Genomic DNA, 20529 nt, shown 5'->3' with positions numbered 1-20529 from the left:
AGCTACAAATGGAGGTAGCATACCGTCCTTCCAAATTCTGTTGTTTTTGGACCCAAAAAGTTTGTTGTTTTTAATCTGAATGAGTTGAAATCTAACGTTTTAATGTTGTAACTGTCAGAAATTTTACAAAGCCTGATGAAATGTTTCAGTGCAGACAAATCTTTTTCCCCAAATACAGACCGATCTACAACAACTTAATCTCTTTGAGTTAACAGTTGGTCTCAGGATTACCCGAGACCCTTCATTTTCTGATCAAATGTCCCATACAAGTGTTCACTTTCACTGTATAAAGACCAACAAAGCACCAAAGAGTGGAGCTGTAAGGAGATTCTGTTTTTATTGACAATTTGACACGATGGCAAATTAAATACAAAAGCTTGAACAGAGCATGGCGGCAGTCAAACAGTCACACTGAAGGAAAACCTCTGGAAAAAGGAAATGAAACTACCGGAATGATGAAACAAAGCGCTGGTGACACCCGAAACACTCAGACAGGCATAATGGGAAAGGTTTACAAACTGAATAATCACCTCGAAACTGCTGGGTTCATTAGAAAACAGTTTTTACTCTGAGTCATTAACAGTTTCATTCACCTTGGCCTTAAAGACATTTATTTAAAATTAGCACAAGTTACTTTATTCAAGTTTTTGACTTATATCTTGGTTCAAAGAAGAAAATCGAGACAGTTTAAAGAAAGAAACCATATGAGAATCAGCAACTACAAGCCATGTTTGACGTGTCTTCAGGAACTCCGTTCAGATTCCGCTTTGATTTGGTTTCCACAGCAGCTTTTAAAATGTATTCAGGCTCAACAGTCTATAGAAATCCCCAGAAACAAACAAAAGTGATTGAACTACTCACCCCTTGTCATGAGATACCTAAATAATACATAACGACTCTTTTAGACAGTAAAATTAAATTTTGAGACATGTGGATGTAAATTGGATTTCAACATCTGACGACAGTCCAAATAAGGAGATTTTAGATGCACGATGAGATAAACAATCTTTACTTAAAGGTTTAATAAGAAGAACTACTCACAAAAATGGTGTATAATCAAGGGTTAGCCACACCCAACAGTGTTTTATTGTTTAATTCAGACTGTTTGGAGCCAATGTTTTCAATATTAGCAATTTAATATACTAAAGAATTTATAATCTAATTACAAAAGTTTATTTTACTATGGTAGAAAACGAGAACTGGGATCTTTTGTATGGTTACATCTCTCCCTCTGCCCCATGGGACATTAAGGTCAAATTATAAGATAAAGAGTCAAAATCTTTCATGAATACAGGTTTCCTACAAAAATGTACATATTTGTCTCAGAAATCTTAAGATTTCAATCCAAATCACGTGATAAGTCAAAATTCTGACTTCTTGAACCACATTGTGGGCTCGCCAAGTCAAATTCTTGATATGCTTTGTGCTTTTTCCCTACTTGTATGTAAAAGATTAGCAATCGTGAGACAAATTTGTAACGAGATTATTCAGCAGGTAAAAATTTGTACCAAAGTCAAACTCACTGGAGATTAAAAAGTCCAGAATGATGTGAAATGAAGTGAAAAAAATTTGACTTTTTAAAGGCAGCAATGTGTACCGGTAGTCATGGCAACCAGCAGTACTAATAAGGAAATGCAAAGATGTTTAAAATGCAAATGGAGACACTGTTCATCTGGTGCTCTTAAACATCGACAGTTTGAACCCTCATTGGACTGCTGGGAAACAAAATCTGTAGAAATCTGAATGAAGCTACATGGAACTGATCCTGTTTCAGGAAGTTACTAAATCCCTGGTTATAATATGCCACTTCCAATCAGCATTGAGAAGCAATTATTGGAAATGGATCACTCTTAGAGGACATTACGTAACGGAAACGTTTTAGTGTTGCTGAGGAGGAAAAGATCTGAGCGCATGTAACATTCATCGCATCTAACGGCGGAGTTTTCAGCGGATTTCCTCTCAAAAATGATCCACAACTTCTTTTGAAATTCAAGTTTATCAACAAAAAAGAATTTCCTGTAAAGAAATCTGCTTCCCACAGGTGAAGGCAGACACCGTAAGAAAAGGTCCGTGAAGTAGAAATTCAATGAGCCAACCTTTCAACGGTTTCCCTTCATCACCAGTAAGTGCCACCTTCTGTGAAACCATCCTTTCTACAGGCTCTACAAGATGTCTTTATAGATGGTTAATAAACAGTTGAGTCACCACTGAGAACTATGTGTGAGCGGTTAACTTTATATCTGGGATTCTTTGGCTCACAGCTGCATTTAAAATAGAGCAAATCTGTATTCTGGCAGCCAGATATTTTCAGGTAAAATCATCGAAAAATGCCAAATTCTCTCTGAATTACTGCTTTTTCTTGTATCATTCTTGGGTGACTATTTGAGTTTTGGACTATTGACTGAACAAAATGAGACATTTGAAGACATCTCCATCAGCTTAGCAGCGTTTTTTATGCTTCCTGTTCTTTCCACTGACTACACTGTACAGAGAAGTTGTTCGGTGACATTAAAGGATAATTCAGTGGGTGCATTTTGTAGGCGATTAGTTCCGCTACATGCTCCTTCATTGTAGCTTGAAGCAAACGTTTCAAATTATCCGCGTCATCTGTTTTTGTGTAAAGCAGCAAGTTAGCGTGACCCATAAATGGGAAATATTCCAGGTTGAAATAGGGCAGAATGATCTTTTAAAGTGCTTCAATCTGATGAATATTTCACTTCCATTTTTAAAAAGTCCTGTATCAAATCAGTCACTCATTTGTGTCGATGTTAAGTTTTACATTATATTTATTATAAAGACGGTTCAGTGGGGGCGGCAGCAGTGTAGCAGTGCAGTTCCGACACCCTGTAAGAAAGATAACTATTACTGATGTCAAAGAAAGTTCACTTCCATCAGGAGCTCAAATATCTTTTGTTAGTTCCTAAAATGTTGTTAAAGGTGTTATGAATGTGGAGCAACATCTTCAGGTGTCTCGCTTTGTTCACCCCAACATTTTTCACAGTTTTACCTTAAATCATCAGGCTGGAAAGTTTTGACTGTTGGCAGCACAAAGTTCTTCTTATTAATTTGAACCTGATCTACAAGCAGCAGTTAAGGAGTTCACTGACGATAAATAAAGACTTCAGTTACTTAATAAGCCCTTGATCAAGGCAGATTTGTTAAGTCAGTGGTTACCCGTGTGTTCCACCCGACTCCACCGTTTTATTCTCACAACTTTACAAACTGGAATCGCGGCTGAAACAGACTGTGACCTGCTGGATAAAAGCACTGGGGTTTGGCATCAAAGCGGACTCAGTGTAAGTCTGTGTGCGTGTGTTTCTGTGTGTGTGTGACCGCCCCGCTGCAGACAAACTGGACTCGGGAAGTTTCAGATGAGTCTATAGGATGACACAGTCCGAGTCCTTCTCTCTTCTCCTCGGTGGCTGTGACCCCTGACCTCTGACCTGGAGAAAGTAACAAAACACTGACATCTTCAGATACAGCTCTGAATTTTCACGGCTCAGGTTACAGATAAAGGATCCTCACATGTAAACGCGCCACCTACCAATCATTGAAGTTACTCTAAGTTAACGGTTGCCATCTCGACCTTACAAACGGCAGAGCCAACTAAAATCGAGCAGGTATGTGTCTGTATTACCCATCAGATGTGTTGAAACGGTGCAGCTGCATTAGAATATTGTGCTATCCCTGCAGTGTGGTGGTGTCATTCACCACAGCAGCAACACCTACTGTTTAAGGTGAAGACTGCAGTGAGCCCAACGGCAGACCGTCTAAATCCCTTTCCTCACAGAGAATGAACTTGGACACATTTCATTATTTGTTGCAAAGACCATTTCACACAGCTATGCACACAAATGTTTCCAGTTCCTTAAAAGACACCTGTGTGACTGAATTAAATATAGAAACATATACAGTCAGATCCTCTTTTGCTTTATTGATGAGACATCTTAGGATCTCTCGGATTATTTAATTATTTAACATCTTAAGTATCATTTGCTTGTGTCCAGTCCAACCAAATCTGATCAGAAAAGTTTTTAAGTTCCACGTCAACATTAAAAGATTCACGTCACACTCAGTGTGGGTTTACTATGTCTCAGGATGTGGATGTTACCTGCTGTGTTGTCTGCGCTGATCCTGGTTGCTGCTGCTGCTGCTGCTGCTGCTGCTGCTGTTGCTGTTGCTGGTACTCCTCCTGTTGGAGCTTCCGGGCTAACTCCAAGTCACTCAGGGGTCCCGGGGCACCGCCCTGCTGCTGCTGGAGTGACACCGCCACAAGGTAGTCCTGAGACCAACAACCACAATCAGTGGTGCTTTAATATGCCAATCACCTCTGCTCATCAGTGTCACCTGGTGGCCTCACCTGGTCAATCTGCCTCTGCTGCTCCTGGGCGCTGGGCGGCAGGTGGGAGGAGGGTGGAGTTCTCTGAGGAGGATGGCACAGTCGAAAGTCCGAATCGCAGAAGTTTCCATCTCCTTCAACGTTATGAAGAGACTCCCAAACCAAGCCCTCCTCCTGCAGGAAGCCCTGGTCTGTCACCAGCAGGTATAAGTGACCCTGAGAGAGTGCAGGAAGCTTTAATAACAGCTACACTTTGTGTTAGATCACGACAGCAAACATTGCGCCTAACCCCACCTTGTGTTTGATCATGGTACTGAAGTGGTTGTTTCTGAAGAACACGGAGATCTCTCCCTCTTTGGCCGTCGTGTTGAGTTCACACAGACCGTGGTACGACAGCTGAGTTGCTGTTGACTCCAGAAACTGCTCAGCCACCAGACCTATGGAGCACAAGAATATTTACTGTGTAAACACACACATAAATACAGACAGCATATATACAAATATACAGATGTGTACGTTATGTTCACTGTTGTTATTTATAGAGAGATCTAGGAGATATGGATGCAGTACCGATCAGGTGCGTTCTTTCAGGTTCTGACGTTATTAAGCTGCCTGGTTCTCAAAACTGCAATAATACATGAAGGCCAGGACTGGCAGATTGAGGTGGTGGTCTCATATTTTAAAAAGAGGATGCATTCGATTTTAAGGGGGAAATGACACATTTCAAACTCCCAGGGAAGGTCAAATGCTAAATCAGTGGAGGGGAGAGTCTGGTTTTTGTTGGGGTTAACTCTACTTGCTCGGAGATACTGGAGGCTGTATGGGAGTTTGCTAACCTGGACTTGACATAACTGCAGTCTATGAGATGTGTTGTGGGGAGTGTCGGGTCTGGGGGGCTCTGGGCTGCATCTTTAGGCCTTTTCACATATGATTTTCAAGCCGGGACTCATGCGTCTTCATTGATCAAAAATGAGCTTCTTCCTCAGGGTGTGTAGGTGTTTCTAAAATCTTCTCTCCATACCTTTGTCTGATGGATGTCAGAACTTAGCATCTTAAAGTTGCAGAAGCCCTTACTCTGGCCAGTCAGTGGACGTTTGGATGAGTCTTTGCTGTGATCCGCTCTCCAGTAAACCCTCACCTACAGTCGTCTTTGCTGCTTCTACAAATCAGGGGTTTATGATCATGTGTACATGAGCGTGTGTGTTACCTTCACTGACTCGGCTGCTGTCGGTAGAGTGTTTGTAGTCAATGATTTTCTCTACCAGCTGGTTGTAACTCAGCTTCCCCACAGCGGCCACCATCTCTGGACTCTAAGCACAGCAGACACGATGCGGAGACACATATTAGTGACTTTTAGGATAATGGAACAGATTAACATCACATTTTAGTTCTTAGTTAGCATACGTACAGATTTATTACTACTGTTATTATTGGTTATTTTGTTTGAATTTAAACAGATGCATAATTTAACTTGAGCACACAAGAGCATTGCAATACAGGTATGGTGTTACCTGTGGGTCGACCAGCCAGCCGTGGTACAGTGGGATGTCCAGCAGGTCGAATACGATGCACTCCGGCGTATATTCAAAGTCTGTGACTCCAGTGAAACGCACGTTCACATCCAGACCTGTGGACAGCTTTGGAAGGACAGCCATGGCGTCGCTCATGTTCTGCAGACACACACAGTTCATGTCAACTTGTTATCGATCCCAGGTCAACAGTGCATAATGCAGGAGAAAATGTCGGGAAAAGAAGAGTAAAGCTGCAATGATTTGTTATAAGAGACATTGTTGTTTAGAAAAAAATGCAAATTTTGTAAAAAGACATGACTTTGAGACCTTCTCTTTGACTGTTCAAATTGCATTTTAGGATACAGGTTAGAATTGGCTGGTATTCAGGGAGCAGAGAGCATGTCTATAGCCACGTTTATACGATTGGGCCATTTGGAGGTTTGAACTTTAAAGGCTGGAAGTTCCGAGCCTTTAAACTGAGGGGCTGTTGGCCCTGAAGCATTGTCCTAGAACCCGCCCACAATATACAGTGTCACTGTGAATGTCACCCAACCTGCTGTGAAACAGCTCTGAGTGGAACAGTGTGCAATTCATGCATAACACACAGGAGCACTGAATAATGGCATAACAGCAAAAGGTGTGTGCATACAGGAGCTATCAGGTCAGAAAAAGCTTAGAATCTTTCCCCCTTCAGACCAAACTTTAAGTTCAAGTAATTAGTTGTTTAGCTAGCAAAATAAATGGTTTAAAAAAATGTCTGAATTTGAATCCTGTGGCAGAGCTGTGTCCTGGGAGATGTGTTTGCTGATTATGGCAGACACTGTTTGTGTGGTTTCGTACACAGTACGATTGTTGCAGCCGGACAACAAAACAAAAAGCCATTTGTTGGGCTGCAGAGTGAACTTCCTCTTTATTCAACACCAGGTAGCTGCGTTTAAACCCACAGGTAAGCTCGCCTTTAAAGCCACCTCATACCAGAGCAGCCCTGTCTGGCCCAGAGGTATCTGTCAAGCCCTGACCCCTATCCAATGGATCAAGCACCACTTCAGCCCTGTAAGTGAAAGTGGAAACGTTCTGGGACTTGGCACACACTCACTCACAGGCTGACTTTTGGCCCGATAATTTAAATGTGGCTAATGACGTTCTTCAGAAAGACAGATGAACTAAAAACGGTGTGTGTGTGTGTGTGTGTGTACCTGCTGGAAGTTGAGCTCCATGCCATTAGCCTTCTCTCTGGGAGTGACAGACAGAACACACTCTCCTACACAATGAACCAACACAAAAGCCAGTCAGTAACATCAGTCTCATGCCTATAGTTTAGACTGATTTGGTTTTGTTTTCCACAATTAATGTGGAATCAGCCTGAAAAATCAATCTGAGAGGGACTTTTTACAACTTTCTCAAATTTTGTGGACAAAACAATCAGTCATTTAAAAGGAAGAAATGAAGATGTGCAGATTAATATTCATCAGCCTTGCAGTGATCTTACCCAGGTGAGCCATAAGGTCCTCAGCGGTGACCACTTCAGTCTGAGCAGGAAGTTTAGCCTAAACACAAACATACGTACACAATCATTATTGTTTTCTTTCTTTCTTTCTTTTTCTTCTTTTCAAGGATTTTTGGGCACTTGTGGCCTTTATTCGACACTGAATAGGCCCCAGGAGCCCGTGGGCCCCAGGCCAGGGGTCACACCCGGGCCAGCTGTGTCCTTCAGCCTCTGTATATGGGGCATCTGCTTAACCAGTATAGCTATACAGCACCCTCCACGTATACTGTAAAGGCTCAGTTCACCCAAATCACTGTCAGTAGTTGCTGATTTTGGAGCTTTTAGGTTCAAACACCAGATAACCACTTACTTTAAAACATTCTCCTTTCAAAATGACAGTTCTAACATGTCTGAATATGATGATGGAGACTTAAAGGCAACCTGATAATAGTCTGAATGTAGCAACAGGTACATGGAAATAATGTTTTTTTTTTATATTGATGAACAAAAGCCAAAATCAGGATAATGAGATGAGGATATAAGATGATTTAACTGCTCAAATGTGTTGATTTCACACTGTTTCTTCAGCAGCTGAAGAAAAAAACAGGTTTTAGTGAACAGTGGCAGTTTTGTTCACGATTTTTCTGTAAACCCTCAGGTTTTAAGAGGCTGGGATTACACCAACATACAGGTCTATGTGGAGGCCAATAAGAGTACAAAAGAAGACCTGTATGGGTATTCATATACTGTTCTTTAGCTTCTAACTTCTTTAATTTAACTTTTTCTTTAACTTCTTTAGCTGCCAAAGTTGCCTCCTGCTGGCCATCAAAAAGAAAGTAGGTTGATATATACAAAGAAGGTTATCAATGTGTGTTTTACCTTCCAGCGCAGGAACAGTGTGTTCATGATGGCCAGCAGGGGGCAGGGTCCGTTCTCACTCTGAGTGATGATGGGAGTCTTCTTCTCCTTCCAAGTGATCCACTTCACCAGGTAGTAGGCAGGCATGGAGGGTCCAGGCTCTGGGACGGCAGCGGCGCTGGAATGGGGAGGAGCAGCTGCAGCAACAACAGCACCCCCTGTGGTCAGGAGGGCAATTACAGTCACACTGACTGAAAAGCAGACGAACATACATCTGTCCTAAACTCTAATCAGACCTTCATCACACCTGATGTGAACCACACAGCACAAAAAAGACCAGAGAATATCACTGAGGATTATAAAGTAAACTAAATGATGAAGCTGAAAGGCCAATAGAAACTATAAATGATTACAAACAGAGACAGTTATGTTGTGGAAATTTAACTGTAAAAGCCCACAGTGCATGGTGCCAGTGGATCAGAGCGTAGGTACACAAATCAAAGAATTCAAACGGCCACAAAGTGACACAAAATAACTATAAGGCGACGCTAAATTGATTCGTAGAATTACCTTGGAACAATTTTGGTCATTACTGCAGCAAAAATAACAAAAGTCTTAAATGTGATAATTCGATTTCTTGCTTTTCTAAATATGTATGTTTACAGAATATTACTGGATTCTTTGACAGAACAAGCACATGAGGTTGGGACTTTGGACTGCTGAGAACTACACTGGTAATTTTCCTTCATTTTATCCTTTACTTTAGCGGTTACCTGATTAATGCAAACCATTTTTAATTTCAGTTTCCATACTGAATGTCATGGCTGCATCACTTTAGATAAACAAATTAATTATAAGAATGGCTGGAATGATGTTTCACAAATGAGGGCTTGTTTTTACTTTTGAAGTTTTTATCATCTAAAAGAAGAGGATTTTTACTGAAAATTTAGTATTTTTGGAACTCTTTTTGAAGTGTATATGTTCTTAATGGTTTTAAAGCTAAATAATGAACTGAAATAAATCAGTCAAAAAAATTCATTCAGGGACTGATTGAATATTGAATCCATTCCATAAAGCTAAAATTGGACTGACAAGAAATGAACTCAGTCTGACAACCAGATGACACCTCACCAGCAGCTTCCAGTGTCTCGTCCTCCTTCAGACTGGGAACCTCAGTGGAAGGGGAGCACCCCTCAACACCCAGAGCCGAGTAGGACGAAGACAAACCATCATCGATGTCCAGGGAGTTCCCCGCGGCCGTGACCCCGTCTGAAAGCTCCAGACTGGGGATGGAGAAAGACGCAGAGTCGGTGGACTCCCGCTGATCATCAGAGCCACCCCCTGTCATTACTGAAGAGTTCTCCTCCAGGTCCTGGTCCACACCTGGAGACAGGAACAGAGACAGATGAGAGGAACCTCTGAATTTTAAGGCAACTGACGCACAAATAAAATAAAACCTTGTTTGTGATTCGTGCTGACTCTGAGCTAACATACATTATAGAGCTGTAAACATCAATTAAACTAAAGTCTCTGCTGCATGTTGCTGCAACTGCATTCATAACTATAATTACCACAGCTGCGGAAATGCCTTAAGTGCATCGCTCTAAATCTTATTTATGGGGCGTGTTGTAAGTGTTCTCACAGCTTCCAGGACAGGATAGAAATTTTCTACAAGTGATTCACAGCAGGTTGAAGCCAGGGTCGAAGGACGCCGTGAGGATTCTTAAAGCACTCTCATTTCCCACCTGAATCCTGAAAGGTGTGCTGGAGACCAAAGCAGCAGCAGAGCAGGAGCCAAAACTTACAGCTGACCGGAATAGCAGTTAGAACCGTTCATCTAACCTGACACAATCAGTGATGCTCTTTGAGATATTAAAAAAAAAAAAAAAAAAGTTTTGTGTTTTGACCACAAACTTAAGCCTGGAGAATCTGTCTGCCTCACAAGGTACACCGCGCTCACTCTGGTGATTAAAAACACCAAGCAGAGATCACAGGAGATTTCTACAGATGAAGAAGATATGAGAAATAAATATTATTATATGAAACAAGTAAAACCCCACCAGGTTCTTTGCATTAGTTAGCTTTGGGAAAATTAGGATGATAAGAGCCAGTATTTCTTCTACTCATTATAATATTGACAGAATATATGAATTATTTAAGACAAGTGCAGCAAAGAACAGGAGAGTTCACTCGACAGGGCAGTTTTATTATGTAAACAAAGACTACCGAGGCAGTGGATAACCAAGCAGATTAACATTATGTTAAGCATCACCTACATGAAAGCAGAGATAATACAGCAGGAAGCATTTCTGCAAATGTTCACCTCATGCTGACATCTGGCATTACAACAGGATATGAGCGAAGGAGAAATCACAAACAGCATCATGTGTTTTTCTTCATATAGACCGAAACTCTGGTGCGCACAATGTTTGCACATCATTTCTCTTTGAAACTGCTGTGAAAACAACGGTTGGAAGTAAAGCTGCTGTGGATATTGTTTGGTCTTGTCATTTTGCACACGTTGTCCCGACTGGCCCGCAGCCACCAATATCTCAAAACAACAAAGGCTCATTTAAGGCGTCTCCTGCTCTACACAGTCTCAGCTTCCTGAACGTTAACCCACTGAAACACTCCAAACTCAAAATCAGCAACATCACATATTTGTTTGCATGCGCAGCCACTTAATCGCAATCTTCTGCCGTCAGTTGGTCATGTTCCAGTGATTCTGTGGGGGACAGAATCCCTACAAAGACATGCGATGAAATAACCAGGGACACTGTCTGTCGTCCATGTTACAGACTGCATGACAACACCAAGTTTTCTTCTTTTTTTAACTTCCCCACCTGAACTTCCAACAGCGTGGACAGGTTTAATCAGCACAAAAAGGGTTGATTGTGTAAAATCCTCCTTTTAATTGCCCTTTTTAGCCCCTAAAATCCTGCTAGCTTTTAGTTGGTTTTTATGTTTCTCCTTTTCAGTTTTCTATGTTTGCAGCTGTTCTCTTAAGTTCTGCGTCTGCTTTGAGCCATTTTGTTTCATCAAGGAAATAGTTTACGGTTAGGGAAAGAGCTGCAGAGCATCTTGACCAAAATCCACTTCCACAATGTTTTTAGCATTTACAGGTGTAATCTGATTCTGGTATGTCAGTTTCATAACTTATACACAGAGTTTCATCTGTTCCTAATCTGTGCTTAAATAGTTCTAATGTATGCACCATAGTTATTCTGTTGTTTGAATAAAAGCACAAACATCAGTGTTAAGATCTTGGACAAGTGCTTGCATTTGGTAGAATTGATGTTACTGTAATAGCTAAAATAATTTCTTATTTAGGATATTATTTAGAATAAGTTGGTAATTATGACATTCAAGAACAGAGTTACTTATTGTAGACAGACTATTATTAATTTACTCCCCTCTTTAGGCCTGGAATCATAAAGGCTTTTGGGTCCTGCAGTGCCTCATCAGTGGTTTCTTAAATAAATCAGATTCTAAAGTCAAGGAAAGCGTGTTAATGACTCATAGGCAGTGAAAAGCGTATCTACAGTAGATACGTGTATTAATTTAAGCTTACACAGACTTTGTAAACAGGCCTTGTTAGAAAGGGGTTCTGGTTAGACTTCTCTTACCTCCTCTGTCCGGTCCTCCTTGTCTCTTGATGTGTTTGAGCAGGGCTGACAGATTTTCTTCCTCTGTGGTAACAATGGTCAACGTCTCATTTTCAGACACACTTGGTGATGACTCTGGAGGTGTGGGGGTGGCCTCCTCTTCGGGAACTTTGGCAGGAAGAGGTCTGTCGGCAGAGCCGTTGCTGCTCAGGACTTTGGCTCTGAGGTCTGGTCCCTCTTTTGTCATGGTTACACTCAGTTCTTTGGAGGGGCTTTCTTTGCTGAGAGCTGGCTCCTCTTTGCTGCGTTCAATCAGCAGGTCTGCTGCAGCTGTCAGCTGCTGTGAGCTGGATTCTGCCATGATCAGCTCACTGTTGGATGCTGACGAAACAAGACGGACCGGCTTCACAGGACACAACAACTGCTTATTTACCTTAAAAACATGTATTTCAAAATGAATCACGAAACACGTTCTCAGACTCAGGCGATGTGCTTCGGTCAAATGGCTGATTTAAAGGGAAGGCAAGGTAGTGAAGATGGCAGGTAGCGTCAGATGCTCCAACATGGCCACCAGGAAACACTGTGGAGACAAATGCGACTCTCTACATGCGCAGGTCAGGTCTTCATCTTCAATCACTGTTGAACTTAAAGGCAGAAAATCCACAGAGCAATTCAAAGATGTTTCTCTTTTTCTTCTTTATTTAGTCAGCAGATGTCCGATCAGACCTTAGGACAAAGAAAAAAAATCAACAAAGACGTCTTTGAGGTCATTCAGTGCCTCATTGTAATCACTCTGCATCTCAATTAGACTTTTAACAGAGCTCAATAATTTCCAAACAACAAATATAAACAGTCACTTCAGACAGAGGTTGGGCATCCTGACATCTGGGATTCCAAAAGTCTGTGCAGTCATTGATTAGCCCTGCTTTCATTAGGATTTTCAGTGTTTTTACTGTCAGGTGAACTTACCGCATCTTATCTTGATGGTGATAACAAACTGGTTTATTTTCAGCCACAAATATTTGACTAAAAGGGGAAGTAAAAGAATGAAAATACCTATGAGAGTTCATCGCTCTGTATGAGGTGAAAGGGAGCAGATAATTTCTATAAAACAGTATAGAGTGGACTCTGAGGACAGTCATTAGTCAGCCAAACAAATGTTTAAGTTTCCCCATAATGCCTCTTGGTCAGATAAGAAACCACAGCAAAAGCTCAACGTCACTCTGATTAAACATGTTTTTTTGCATCCACAACTTGGGACAATGGGTGTCTGTACTAACTACTGATAGCATTAAACTAACAGCAGTCCTCAAAACAACCGTCACTTCAGCAGAAACCCGACAGAACCTCTGTAACACGCGTCTTGCTGACGCCTCAACATTAAGCAGCTTTCTGCTCTGACACAACTCTGCACTAGCTAACCTGAAGCTAGCTCTCCGAGCTAATTTAGCTAAGTTAGCTTTAATTCGCAAACAGAAAAACCATAGCGGTGTCCAAGCTACGGCACTAACCTCTGTATTAATATCTGAACGAATAGTCGGCTTGTTAATCTTCGCCTTACCGATAACAGTTGTGGGTCTGTGATCTGCGCTGACGTTAGCTGATGAACAGCCATGCTAGCTGTTTACATTCCTACTCCGACAGGCACTCAGTAGGCTCACAGGCCCCGCCCACCAACGTGTACCCGTAGAAACCCGGACATTGCGTTAGCCACGCAACATACGCGAAAAAAAACCACAGCTCACCGTAACAAAACACTACAGATTATTGTACGCGCGTTGAAGATAAAAAACACGATTAACTGAAAACAGTCTTAGACTTGACGTGATTACTTCAATTTTCCGCCATGTTTTGTTCAATTCCATAGAGAGATGAACAGTAACGATAATTTGAGTTCGCCCGTTGTCGTTGCTTTTATTGGATTACAGTTCAAGGTAGTCAGGGATTCATTTTGACTAGAAAACTATAGAAATTGAGAGGTAAAAAGTGTTAGTTTAAGATGTATTTATCTCACTTTTTACAGTGACTTAAATAGATTCACAGATCAAGCTTTGTTGGATAAGAAATGTACTTTTTTAAACTCCTTTTATACAATTATCCCCTTTATAATCTGTTGTATTTTACATGAAACGTGGGATCATTTATTATTATTATTATTATTAGTTAACTGAAAAGTGTTACTGATAAACCAGATATGTTAATGGAACTGAAGCAGGACTTTAAAGATTGAAGATTACAAATTTGAAGAAATTTGATACAAAATTCCAAAGACTGATTTTTATTTTACCAAAAGAAAAAAACAACACATGTTCGTTAAGTATTAGTTTTTATTTTAGTTGTGGACAGCTTTTTCGGACTTATCTTCCATTTTGTTTCTGTCAGGACTTTTAAAGGATTGGTATCTGTCATTTCTTGTGACAGACATCTCTGAGAAGAGATGGAGAGAAGGAGGAGAAGGAATGAGCCAAACACTATTTACATACTCAGAGATAAGGTAGAGTTGGTGGAGGCAAGCTGCTGCCAGGATGTTTAATTTGGACTTGAAATACAACACTGAGGCTGTTTGAGAGGAGTGTAGACTTTAGCTGGGAAGGCTGAGGTCATCAGCAGCACTGCTCGCTTCACTATTCTCATTCTGATAAAACATAAACTCTCCTGGTCAGTTTTCTGTCAGGGCAGCAGATGGAAACCTGGTCATTTTATAATGGCTCATTGCCACTGCTGGCCTTGGGGTCAGTCCAAAGGTCATGTGTGTACAATGGGTTGCTAAAAGCATTTGAATGATAGATAAAGTGTAAAGCATGTGTGTGGCCTTAGTTGTAGAGAGGTTAGCCTGTGTCTCTGTGTTTTTTGTTGTTCATGTCCTTTTCTGTCTCGCAGTGGCCTGTCTGTAAATGTTTCGTGTTTTTTGTGTGTGGTTGTTTATGTTTCTGTGGCCAGTTTCAGTCTGTGATCATTTGGACTGTCTTTGTAATCATAATGGATCTCTTTATAGTAATTTTTTGTCTCGTTGTACTCTTTGTAAGTTTAGATCCATGGTCTTTACCTTTTAATTGGGCCTTGGGACTTTAAAATCAGAAACAAAATGATCCTGTGCGAGCAAGCAGGACAGGAGATTACAGACTTTAATGAAATAAAGATAATGCTTTTGGTCTGAGAAATAAAACAAACGCATTCAGTGTTAAGATTTGCTTTTATTTTACTTGTAGATACATCTTTTGATAGATGGTGGCCATTTCCTTTTGTTTCACTCAGGGCGTCTAGGGACTTGCCTCTGGAGCAGATTTCTTATGACAAAAATCTGTGACAAGAGAACACAAAAGGAATGTTAGGTTTTTCTACGTTTTTTTTAATAAATCAGTAAATATTTCTCATTATTACTTATCTATCTTCCTTTAAAACACTTATAAATAATGATCTGGTCATGCTGACTGTCTTTCGGTGATAGTGTAGTAGTGGTTCACGCTCGCTCACCTGCGAGTCCATCATAGGTGAATGGTTTGTCATGGGGGAATTTCAGACATTCGGCCACTTTCTTCAGGTCATCGTGGGCGGCTTTCATCAGCTCAACATCCCGATGTGACCCCTCCCTCTCTGTTATGCGAAAATACAAACAAACATCAATGAGATCATACATTTTAGCTAAACGTTGGGTTTAATGCGCATCCCGATCATGAGGAAGAAACATTGAACTATTGCCTTAGGTTTTTATTATAGTTTCATGGCAACAAAATAAGTGAGTGTTTGTATTACTGTAGCTGAGCAGGAATCTGTGAGTGGATGTTTTGTAGCTCATCAGCAGACAGTCGGAGCAGCTCTCGTAGAAGTCAACGTCGCCTGTGTCATTGTACTCCTGAACAACCCCATCCTTCTCCACTCCTAACACCCAAAACAAATATAAAGCACAGGCAACATTAATAACACATCAACATGTAACACATCAATACAGACAGTAACAAAAGCAGCGATGTAGGATTTGTAGTACACAGTTCTACCTTTTTACATATATTTACTATGAGTTTACTGCACAACAAGTTTATGTAAGACAAGAAAAAAACTAATTATTGTATTAGTATGACCAAAACCAAACGTTTAGAATGCGAGTTAACATGTTTGTCTGACTGAAATAAAAAATTCCTTAAGAATTGACTAACAGACCGAATGAACGAAGATGGAAGTCTAAGTACCCCTTCATGTATTTGCTTAACTTGACTCTATCTGACCAGGCCAGTCCGTGCATGCTCCAAAGTTTTCGTCCAGTACACAGGAGAATGTTAAGATGGTAACAACTAAGAATAACCACATTTTGTATCATTTTGTAAGAACAGCAAAGTGTAATCATCTACAGCATCACTTTTAACAGTTTAGAGGCCAGAAGAAGTGGAGGATGGAGCCACACAAACACTTATTTGCTGAGTTGAGGAGCAAAACTGAATTAGTGATGACCAAGTCTCATCCCATCAACTTAACTAGCAAAACACATTGGAGAGACAGACAAACACTGTTCTTCTGCCATCCTTCTATCTGACTTGTACATTACCAGAGCAGAGCAAACCACCCTCTTGAATAGATCACGGATAGGGAATAAAGTAGATCACACAGACTTTGGTATGTATGTTTGTGTGTCAGTAGTACTTACTGATGACATCAGTTTTCAGTGTGTGGTGCTCAGTGCTGTTGTCAGAGGGCACCGTCATGTTGACGAAGTATGTTGTGCAGGAGTCAAGACTACCACTGAAGTCAACACAGAACAGTCAGAAAAAGTCAGCCTGGCCTCAGAACAGACAGAACTTTTTACAATCTACAAATTAACAATTGCTTCTGGTTAATGGAGGCCAAGGTTACTAAAGTACAAATGATCTCATAGTAGCTCATTTTTCATCCACTTTAGAGGGTTAGCCTTCAGCTCCCCTTTTCTGTTTCTTATTTGTTTTATGGTTGGTTATCATTCTTCAGTAATTCACAGCCGCATGTGTGGAGTGTCTCTTAACATCTAGATATCTCAGTTTAATGCATAACATGTGCTTAGACTTGCTTCTTATCATGTAAAAACTCTTTATTTCCTGCTGAACCACTACTAGAATTGTCTTTATTGTAAAAACTCACAGGTAGACGTTCCTCTCGTTGTACTCAATTGTTTCATTGTCAGACAGGAGTTTGAACTCAACGTGTGAGCTGGAGGAGTTTGCCAGAATGGAATGACCCAGGTCATGGTCAGAGACAGACCAGACCAGAACCCAATCTCCAAAAATCTGCAGGAGGAGAAAATAACAAGTCAGAGTCAGGGGGGAAGCTTTGATTGTGTTTCTCTGGAAATGTTCTGCAGGGGAGGAAATTTGTTGAATACCATTACTAACAGTGAAAACAAAATGAAACATTACTGGCCGTCAGTAATGGATCAACCAGCATCAAGTAGACTAATAACAGAATTTTAGATTAACAGACAAAATATGTGTAGATAATGTGATTAATGGTAATGGAATAGATTAAAGCAACAAATATTTCATGGTAAAAACTACAATAAAGAACTGAATAAGTCAGCTCACACTATCTCAGTTTAATGAAAAATTACTTCCAGGTTCTGCTTCTAAATAGGAACAATGGAAGAGAACTGTGCTGATTTTGACTTTTTGTGCAATGTGGTGGCTGGTGGTGACGATGGATCTGAGGGGCCACGCTGATCAGAACCACTCACCTTGTGCAGGTCTTTACTTGGCAGCCTTTTGGTCAGACCTTCACACTCTTCAGCGGATGGTTCTGCATTGGAGCCAATCACAGCCAACAGCAGCAGCACTGCTACCTTTGATACTCTCATCGTGCTCTGAGATGAAAAACAAACGCACCTGGTCTATCAGGACAGCAGACTGACAGGATGGACTCTGGTAATCTTATAAAGAACTGGGGCCCCTTCTGGCCTGAGGTCAGTCCGAAGATCATGTGTGCTTAATGGGTTACTTAACTTACCCTTTGATTTACTCCGTGCTTGTCAATCTTCAGCTTTGTGGTTTTGTTTATTGATGTTTGATGTTTATCCGTGCATGCTGTTCCCTCACAAGGCCATACCAATAGATGTTCTAAGAATTTAGAACCGACTACTCAGCATACTACCTTATAGTACCTTACTACTCTTTGGTGGATTGAGGTAACTGCGTGACCAAGAGATGTTGTCCCCACATTGGAGGAGTCTGGCAATGCCATGCAGAGCCTAAAACCAGAAAGAAACCCATAATCTGTCCATGTTACACATTTTTGTGGGGTTTTGAGTGTTTTTATTTGTGTCTTAGAGTAAAACCACTGTGAAACAGTTAGAAAGATATGTTTCATTTCTCCGATTTAACAACTTTCTTGTGAACAGCCAGTAAACACAAACAACTTAAAGTTGTGACTTAAAGTTCCTATGATACAACTTAATATTAACATATTTCATGAGCTGGATATCAAACCTGAGAATACTTGACCAATCAGAAACGTTCAGCTCTGCAGGCCCCAACCCAAAAGTACTTCCAACCATGCGCCTTTTTGGAAATGCACCTCTAAAAATAAACAGTGATGTGATTTCAGATAGATGATGTCAGGAGCTGATTGTAATCCCAATTAGATGGTTAGTCAAGTTATGTATTTTCCTTTATTTTATTTTTTTTGGAAGTTAAACTTTCAGGGTTTACGCTCATTTAGCTTCCTCGGAACCAAAACTGGGGCCAGCTGACATCAAACTGGTGTTTATTGTTGTATTACAGGTTTTTTGTCTTTCTTTCTGTATGGATTGTTTATAAAGTTTAGAATGTTACCCTCTTGATGAAAGTACAAATGTGCTTAAATTAGGCAAACAACAAAAGAATTACTCAATATGCAAAATGTCGTCTCCTTTTCTGGATTTCATACACGTCCAAGACATGCTTGATGTCACTGACGCATGTGCAGGTAGCCTTTAACTGATTTTATGGGAAGGTGATGCATGATTCTTTGCACAGTATCAGCATTAAAAGAAAACTATACTTTGCTTGCTTTTATTTCAAATCAGTTTTCTTTATACATAAATCATTGTAGCTGTCAAATGCAGACTCATGCAGGTTGCTGCAATAAATTCTGAGACTTTGTTGAATAAACAGGTTTGATTGTTGATACAGCCATTAATTTAGTGACTTAAGGGACTGATTTATTTACTAAAATTACACAATAGTAATGTTCTGTGGTGAACTTGGTACCATCCTGTGTGCGTGGGTGTGTATGGTGCCAGGGGTGGCACCAGTGTTGACCAGTCAGATTTCAGGGGAAGGTTGCCAATGGTTCTGTTGTGTTGAAACCAAAGTAGTTGACTTAAAACACTCATCCACTAACTTACAATTACTCCTTTATTCTGGTTTGAATCTCTGTCACTGTTTTGGAACAATTTCAACAGTGCTTTGTGAGAGCGTAAACATGACAACATCACCACAATCATAGAAAAATCATCAATAAATTCAAGCCAATAAACTTAATAATAAACTTAAATAATAAACTTAACGGAGATCCATAAAGTAAGGATCACAACAAAAATAGAAAGAGAATATGAAATAGGATGAAATAAAACAGCCCACAAAAACCACACATTTACATAAAAATTCTGGACAAGAGCCTGACTGTTCAAAATTAAACTGCAAATGTAAAAATATATAAAAACTACACATATGTGCACATGTATGTATGTATGACTGAGCTGGAGAAGGTGATGGAGGCCTGGGGTTCACTGCTCAGACTGTTGTTCCTGTGACCTGGATAAGCAGCAAAAATAGTATATAATACTGTATATATATAAGTATTTATATATGTGTGACATAACATCAGAGCTGACTCCCCAAGTGTTCAGCAGCATCTTTATACTGTCACTGTCATCCACTGAGATGAGATTGCTTTTATGCTGCAGGACAGGAGGGGGCAGACATATACAGAATAATATATAGAAAATTTACTTATGATACTGTTTTTGGGACATTTTTACACTGTCTATGAAGACCATCCAATAGATCGCTGGTTACTACACGAACACTTTGTAAGGAACCATCAGGGGGCAGCATAATACCAGAGAGTTGTGGTGTATTTTTCCACATAAATATCACAAAGTTTTATAAATGCAGAGTAGTTACCCTTTTTTCAACATTTCCTCATTGGATATAGTGGATTGCTTTTCCATGCACAAACTCCACGTGTTACTAACCAGCTGAAGAGTAAACGGGACCCAGATCTTATTAGTACGAGTTGTTTTTTTTTTTTGCTGTGTACTGCAAATCATGACGTGGTTATCATGACAGAGTACGAAAGCAGGACAAATATTCATGCTGATATCTGATCCCCTGCACTACCCAACCCCTTTTCTAGCCCCATAGTTAAACGAAACCAAAAACATTCAGCCATGTGTTCATGTTATGGAGTTTGTTTTGTTTTGTCAGGCTCTGAATTATGAAAGATGTTTTTCCTTCTTTGCAGATATATTTGACGTTTGTTAAAGTTGGGTAGAAACTGACTGAATCTTGATTTTACCAGTTAGTCCTAAAAACACAATCCCAAAGGTGCAGACCCCCCCCCCCCCCCCCCCCCCCACCCCTCCACATGTAAAGGACGATCTCAGTGCAAGCACGATCCTCAGAGCTTTGTGTGTAAACAAAACTATGGGTGCAATCGAGTACATCTTCAGCTGAGTTCATCCAGCTGACAAGAGCTGCCGGCTCTTGTCAGGATGTGAAGGATAAAACG

The 20529-nt window shown here is 40.5% G+C and overlaps 3 protein-coding genes across 5 annotated transcripts in view; 1 reads left to right on the top strand and 2 right to left on the bottom strand.

Annotated features, from left to right (window-relative positions):
* Positions 1-20529, top strand: part of cdc42se1 (CDC42 small effector 1) — a 202905-nt gene that overhangs the window by 83223 nt on the left and 99153 nt on the right. The window lies entirely within an intron of this gene.
* Positions 319-13450, bottom strand: mindy1 (MINDY lysine 48 deubiquitinase 1). Of its 3 annotated transcripts, none has more exons than XM_072370537.1 (12): positions 13311-13450; positions 11821-12525; positions 9326-9577; positions 8216-8412; positions 7340-7397; positions 7047-7111; positions 5851-6009; positions 5547-5649; positions 4634-4776; positions 4361-4555; positions 4112-4282; positions 319-3443 (listed from the first exon to the last, which is right to left on the bottom strand). In XM_072370537.1, the coding sequence occupies exons 2-12, from the start codon at positions 12158-12160 to the stop codon at positions 3378-3380; spliced, it is 1749 nt and encodes a 582-aa protein (XP_072226638.1). In that variant the 5' UTR covers positions 12161-12525; positions 13311-13450; the 3' UTR covers positions 319-3377. The 3 variants fall into 3 exon arrangements, with proteins under 3 accessions (XP_072226638.1, XP_072226637.1, XP_072226639.1); XM_072370536.1 differs by having other exon boundaries at positions 13361-13450; XM_072370538.1 differs by having other exon boundaries at positions 8216-8391; positions 13361-13450.
* Positions 14974-17671, bottom strand: LOC140275636 (saxitoxin and tetrodotoxin-binding protein 1-like). Its single transcript, XM_072371142.1, has 6 exons — positions 17495-17671; positions 16906-17051; positions 16439-16533; positions 15553-15678; positions 15274-15393; positions 14974-15100 (listed from the first exon to the last, which is right to left on the bottom strand). Exons 1-6 carry the CDS (start codon positions 17612-17614, stop codon positions 15060-15062), a joined length of 648 nt encoding a protein of 215 aa, XP_072227243.1. The 5' UTR covers positions 17615-17671; the 3' UTR covers positions 14974-15059.

The sequence above is a fragment of the Leuresthes tenuis genome, unplaced genomic scaffold (genome assembly GCF_036924035.1).
Source record: "Leuresthes tenuis unplaced genomic scaffold, fLeuTen1.0.hap1 SCAF_18, whole genome shotgun sequence".
Lineage (NCBI taxonomy): Eukaryota > Metazoa > Chordata > Actinopteri > Atheriniformes > Atherinopsidae > Leuresthes > Leuresthes tenuis.
This window is presented reverse-complemented; position numbering and strand designations above follow the sequence as displayed.